Source organism: Corvus cornix, chromosome 3, assembly GCF_000738735.6.
Source record: "Corvus cornix cornix isolate S_Up_H32 chromosome 3, ASM73873v5, whole genome shotgun sequence".
Classification (NCBI taxonomy): domain Eukaryota; kingdom Metazoa; phylum Chordata; class Aves; order Passeriformes; family Corvidae; genus Corvus; species Corvus cornix.
This window is the reverse complement of record NC_047056.1, coordinates 41089852-41096104: the sequence shown is the minus strand read 5'-3', so window position 1 is coordinate 41096104 and position 6253 is coordinate 41089852. Positions and strand designations below refer to the sequence as shown.

At 43.4% G+C, this 6253-nt stretch overlaps 1 protein-coding gene across 2 annotated transcripts in view; it reads left to right on the top strand.

The window, feature by feature from the left end:
• The first annotated feature begins 242 nt into the window (after positions 1–242).
• Positions 243–6253, top strand: part of THBS2 (thrombospondin 2) — a 32575-nt gene continuing 26564 nt past the window's right edge. The window contains exons 1-4 of one of the 2 annotated variants that reach the window (XM_039569175.1): positions 243–495; positions 1621–1695; positions 2610–3166; positions 4670–4754. In XM_039569175.1, coding sequence (XP_039425109.1) covers positions 489–495; positions 1621–1695; positions 2610–3166; positions 4670–4754 — 724 coding nt within the window. In that variant the 5' untranslated portion in view covers positions 243–488. Of the gene's footprint in view, positions 496–751; positions 990–1620; positions 1696–2609; positions 3167–4669; positions 4755–6253 lie in introns of those variants that run through there. The other variant, XM_010391582.4, reaches the window with a different exon arrangement.

The window sequence follows — 6253 nt, the reverse complement described above, 5'->3', positions numbered from 1 at the left end:
TCGGCCCCCGCCACACCGACGGCAGGCTCCCCTCCCGCCCCTCCGCGCCGCTCCGCTCCCCGGGGGGAGGCCGCTGCCGCCCTGCCCGCCTCCCGCACCGCCCCTGCACCGCCCGCCAGGGGCGGGCCCGGGCCCGCGATGGCCCCGCAGGTAGGCGAGGTGGGGAGGGGGCGGCGGGGGGTTATGTCACCGCCGCGGAGGGGCGAGCCGGGGGCGCGCCCCGGCGCCGCTGATTGACAGCGGGGCCCGGCCCGCAGCCCATAAAGGCGTCGGCGCGGGGCGCGGGGCCGAGGAGGGACTTGTGACGGTGTCGACAGCGGCGGCAGCATCGCATCGCATCGCATCGCATCGCATCGCATCGCATCGCATCGCATCGCATCGCATCGCATCGCATCGCATCGCATCGCATCGCATCGCATCGCATCGCATCGCACTCCAGTCCCGACCGACCTCTCCCCGCAGAGCCCCAGCGCACCGTCGGCTCCCCGATGCCAGGTGAGGCGCAAGGCGGGGAGGTGCCGTGCCCGCCGCGAAGCCCCCTCGGGGGGCGGAGGAGGCTGTCAGCCCGCTCCCCCGCCGGCCTCTCGGAACTCGCTGTGGGCAGCCGCCCCGCTGCCGACCCCGCGGGGACTCGGGGTGCGAGGTGAGGGGAGCAGCCGCGGGACAGGAGGGTGTGCGGCACCTGCCCGCAGCAGCCCTGCCGCCGCCGCGCCCGCCGTCCGGGCACGGTCTGTTCCGCCGGGAACCGCTGAGTTCGAGAGGCGAGAGAGGCATCCTGGCCGCTGCCGGTAGTTGGCTGTAGCGGTGGTACCCTGGGGATGCCAGGTAATAGGAGTTCCCGTAGGACAAAGAAAATGTAGACAGAAAGCGCTGGCGGCATCCCTGCGTCCTTGCAAAAATGTGTGGAGTTGGCAGTGCTGAAGCTATTTGGCTGAACCCAGAGAACTGGATTTCTACACATTCCGGGGAATGCTTCTGCTCCATTCATTGTGAGTTGAGACACATATGGAGATGCAATTACGTGGTTTATAACTGCACAGTGCTACAGGGCAAACCCAGCATCACGTTAAGAGTCACTTTATCTAGCTATGGTTGGGTACAGAGGATTGTATATATATGGAAGAGAGAGGAGTTTGTATCATGGTGCTAAAAAAGGTACTGACAAGTACCCCTATTACTCAGAACCATCATCTAGTTTAGATCTCATTATCCTACAAGGATTTGTGGCTAAATATTGTGCTCCAAAGTAAAGATGTGCTAGCAATAAGCTGTATCTCCTGTAGTGTCATATGCTTTCTATGCCAGCTACTGAAATGTAATGGAGAAAATAAGAATTCATATGTTTTCTGTATGACTTTCCTTTTTTTTTTTTTTTATTAAGGACATTTCCATTAAAAGGATCTTTAACTTTTATAATTTCTCTTCCCTTCATCTGATGTAACATTTTACTTCTGCCATCAAGAATAGACCCAGAATAAATATTACAAGAATCAGTCAAAATAAAAATTCTGATTTTATATGTATAGTTGCTGTTTATGGCATTTCATGAGGAAAATTGCACTATTTATAGTTGATAAATATTATTTCCTCAATACTTACTACTTTTTGATTTATTCATAGGAGTTATGCTGAAGAGGAGAGGGTTGTTGTGGCTTGCTGTCTTGATAACCCTGTGGGTTTCCTCAAATGCTCAGGGTAAGTTCAAACACTTCTTAACTGGATACAGAGTAACTCCCAAAGTTAAAAGTCGTTGTAAATGTTGGCTTACCTGAACTACAGTGGGAAAAGTAATAAGAAAGGAATTTTTTAGAAGTGCCTGGGATATTTGTGGTAGATATACCTTGCCAATGCTGAATGAAGATTTCTCAATATATCTCAAAATTACTTTTTTTAGAAATTTTTGATTAATATGTGTATAATCCCAGAAATAATTGATATACTTTTCTATGTGGTGGAAATGTATGGTGAAAGTAGCATAGACAGAATCACTGTGTGGGATGAATATTTTAAAAAGATAGAGGTGGAGAAATAGACATCTACAGATGAGATATAAGTAGAATACAAATTGGCACAATGCCAGATCCTCATTTACACCTCACCTATTGGTTGAAGTCTTTAAAAAGCAAATCTCTTTTTTGAGGTCATCATGTAGGCACACGGATCCTCATAATTTGATTTCCATTATCTGGTAATCAAAAGATAGGAATTGCCTCAAATTCCTTATCCATTCATATAAATTAAAATATTTAATGGATAAATTGCTACAGGCATCCATGTGTAGGCATATATGTGGCATATAGCATATATATATACAAGTACCTACTATATAGTGCTAGAAAATATGAAGCCATACATATAAATATATAATCAAAAGTATTTGTACACATAGAAGAAGAGAATTGTCATGGAAATGAAAATGTTGGGTAGTAAATATGATTCACTTGCCTGCTAGCAGGAACAGTTCCATTTGTGGAAGTGGGAAAGTACTGGGTTTACTCTGCTGGTCCTTAATGTCTGTCATATAATTGCGGTTACTAATTATAGTGTACAGAGCTGTTTCTTGTAAGACTTTCTGTAGATGCATTGTCACACACTGTTAACTTTTTCAGATGGTGACAAGGAAGAGGAGACTACCTTCGATTTACTTCAAGTCAGTAGCATAAACCGAAAGACAATTGGAGCAAAGGTGTTCCGGGGCCCAGACCCCACTATGCCAGCATATCGTTTCATTCGGTTTGACCATATACCTCCATGTAAACCGGAGAAATTAAAAAAGATCATAAAACTAATACGGCAGAATGAGGGCTTTATCCTTTCAGCCACTCTGAGGCAGGACAGGCAATCTAGAGGCACTATCCTTGCTTTAGAGGGTCCCGGCATCAGTGAGAGGCAGTTTGAGATCATTTCCAATGGCCGGGCCAACACCCTGGACCTTATCTATTGGGTGGATGGCTTCCAGAACGTGATTTCCCTGGAAGACGTGGACCTTGCTGACTCACAGTGGAAGAACCTCACCGTGCAGATAACAGGGGAGAACTACAACCTCTACGTTGGCTGTGACCTTATTGACAGCTTCATCCTGGAGGAGCCTTTCTATGAGCAGCTGAAAGCAGAGAGCAGCAGGTTGTACTTGGCGAAGGGTTCCACTCGGGAGAATCATTTCAGGGTAGGTGACGTGGAGAAGCTGGGGTCTCTGGTGTGGTAAGAAGGTAACTGCAAGTAGTTTGGGAAGATGCAGTAGGTGCAGTTTTGTTCTCCCAATGCCTCTTGGATTTGATGGGGTCACAGGTGTTCCCAAGCAGACTTTCTTCAGAGTGTGTTTTTATTAATTGCTGGATCTGTGTTGTGTCATTTTGGGGTTCCTGAAAGCAAAGGCCTGGCAAACCAAAGTCTAAATCCAGGAAAAGTGTGAAAAACCAATTTTTGGGCTTTCCTATACATCCCTTTTATTTTCCAGATGTAAGTCTTCTAGAGATGTTGGATTTTTGTGGTGATTTGTAGAATTCTTTGCAAATTTCTTGAAGAACTGGTTTTCCATTGAAATATATCTATTCAAATAATGAGAACATGTCAATATTTTTGCTTTTTATTTGAAAGAAGAAGGAAAAAAAGAATTTTTAATGGAGCTGAAGCATGTGGTATTGTTTCATCCTGTAACAGAACATCCTGGTTTGCCATTTTGAACATTTCTTTTCAATTTAAATCAAAAAAAGAGGAAAATGTTGAAAAAATAAATAGAATAAAGAGTTTTGATCAGCACTGTAAATGAGATTCTTTTTCTTTTTGTGAAAAACATTTGAGATGAAGTACTTATAAGCTTTCTGATTTTCCTATCAAATGAAAACAACCTTCTGCCTCATATCATACAGTGATATGATCTGGCCCAACAGCTTTAAGGATGGCTTCTTTTCTCTCACAGCTGATATCAAACTGGAACTCATGGCTCCAAAAATTTCAAAAAGCCATTTTTTTCTCATCATGTTGTGCCATCTTGTTTTCAGGCAGAGCCTGACATGCTGGAGGGATGACCAGTTTTGGCAGGGACGTCAGAAGTTCTTGTCCACAGCCTCTCCATTCCTGCCTCCATGACTAACTCACTCCACCAGTAGTGCTCATACAACTGTTTCTGAAGATGTACTGTTAAGTGGCTCACTGAAATAATCTGGTTTTTAATTACTTTTTTTCTTCTTTGAGGATTTTTTTTTCCCCAAGTGAAATAGATACGTGTCTGGTTTTAGAGTATTGTCTCAGGGTAGCATCAGCACAACTGAGAAAGCAGTGAACTATGGTGCATGGGAATAACTGGCTAAGGATGGAAGTGTGATGGTGCAGGAAAGTTGGCTTTGACCGTATGACAAATGTCTTGTAGAACTACAATCTAAAATTCACTATGGAAATGGAGATTTGAGCTCTTAGTGGATTAATATCTTTTAATGTGACATGTTTCAGAACATACCTAGCTTTGTGGTTTATAGCACTGAAATTGTATATAACAAAGCTATAACCACTTCTGTTTCTGTGTCTCAGGTTTAATGCCTTGTAGATTGTTTTTTATATATCTGCTTATGTCTGAATCTAGTCAGTAGCATGGGATTGAAACAGGAAAGTTATTAGTTACTCAAAAATTGATCTTACTGTTTTTAATTGCTATTTAAAATTATCATTACAGGGTCTTTTGCAAAATATTCAATTAATCTTTGGTACTTCAATAGAGGATGTTCTGCGTAAGAAAGGATGCCAGAGAAGCCAGTCAAGTAAGGCTTTTGTTGTCTTGTTAACACTGTTCAATATTAATACTGTGAAATATTTAATAATGTGAGAGCTAGAAATGTCAGCAGTGACTTATCGTCCTAAAACTATGCAACAGATCCCTTTGAAATGAAAAGTAGAATGAGTTAATTTTTGGTGGTAATGGGAACTTATATGTTTATATGATGTCATTTCTACTCTCCAGTCTATTATTTTAGTTTGGTTGCTTAGGTCCATAACTCTGAGTCTCTAAGTTGGGAAAAAAAATGTTGAGCAAGAAATTAGTAGAAATGGAAGGAAAAATGCATATGTATGAAAATATATATTTTCTTACATGAGTTTTCTGTAATTCTTTGAGCACGAGATGGGTAATGGTTCTGAATTCTGCTTCTGACTGTCAATGGGCCCACAAACTAGTCTGCCATTCTTAAAGACACTGAATTCATTGGCTGAAAGAGGCTTTGGGTTTGAATCCCGAAATATTGTTAATGAAAACATCCTCAGGAAAATAAGAAATCAAAGGAAGAGGTAGGGAAGGCATGTATGTTATGGGCTGACGTGTTCTTGTTAGTCCAGTTCATGCTTACCCCGCCAGGAGGGGAGCACTCTGTGTGTAGGCGTGTAGTGGATTCCTCATAAAAGAATTAGGATTATTTGTCAAATGTGTCCTAAGGTTTTGTACTCAAGCTCATAGGAGGTGCTGACTGTTTTACTTCCCAGTGCTTGTAGCTGACAATAATTCTCAGTAAAGAATTATTTAGCAAATAATTCAATTCACAGTATTTTTACTTTTACTTTGCAACACGAAAGAGAACGCTACAAGATGGAAATTTCTTGTGCAGGAACAGAAGGGAATAAATAGCACAGTAAGGCCATCAAAATTATTTAAGAGGTTTGTTATGTGCATGTCTGATTCTGACATTGCCTATCCAGCTTAATTACATACTCACAGAATGGGTCAGGTTGAAAAGGACCACAGGGCGTCATTGGTGTAACCTCTCTGCTCAGGCAGGGTCATCCTAGATCACATTTCACAGGATTATATCTGGATGGTTCTTGAATATCTCCAGTGAGGGAGACTCCACAACCTCTCTGGGCAACTGTTCCAGTGCTTAGTCACCCACACAGTAAAGAAGTTCCTCATGTTCAGGTGGAGCTTCCTGTGTATCAGTATCTGCCCATTGCTTCTTGTGCTATTGCTTGGCACCACTGAACAGAGCCTGGCTCCATCCTCTTGGCACCCTCTCTTTAGATATTTATACACATTGATGAGGTCCCCTCTCAGTTGTCTCTCCTTGAGGCTGAATATGCCCAGCTCCTTCAGCCTTTCCTCAAAAGAGGGAGGCTCCAATCCTTTAATTACCTTTGTAGTCCTTGGCTGGACTCAATCCAGGAGCTCCATATCTTTCTTGTACTGAGGAGCCCAGAATTAGACACAGCACTTCAAATGTGGCTGAGGATGAGGAGAGGGGCAGAATGGTTCTTTTCTGCCCATCTCTCCAGC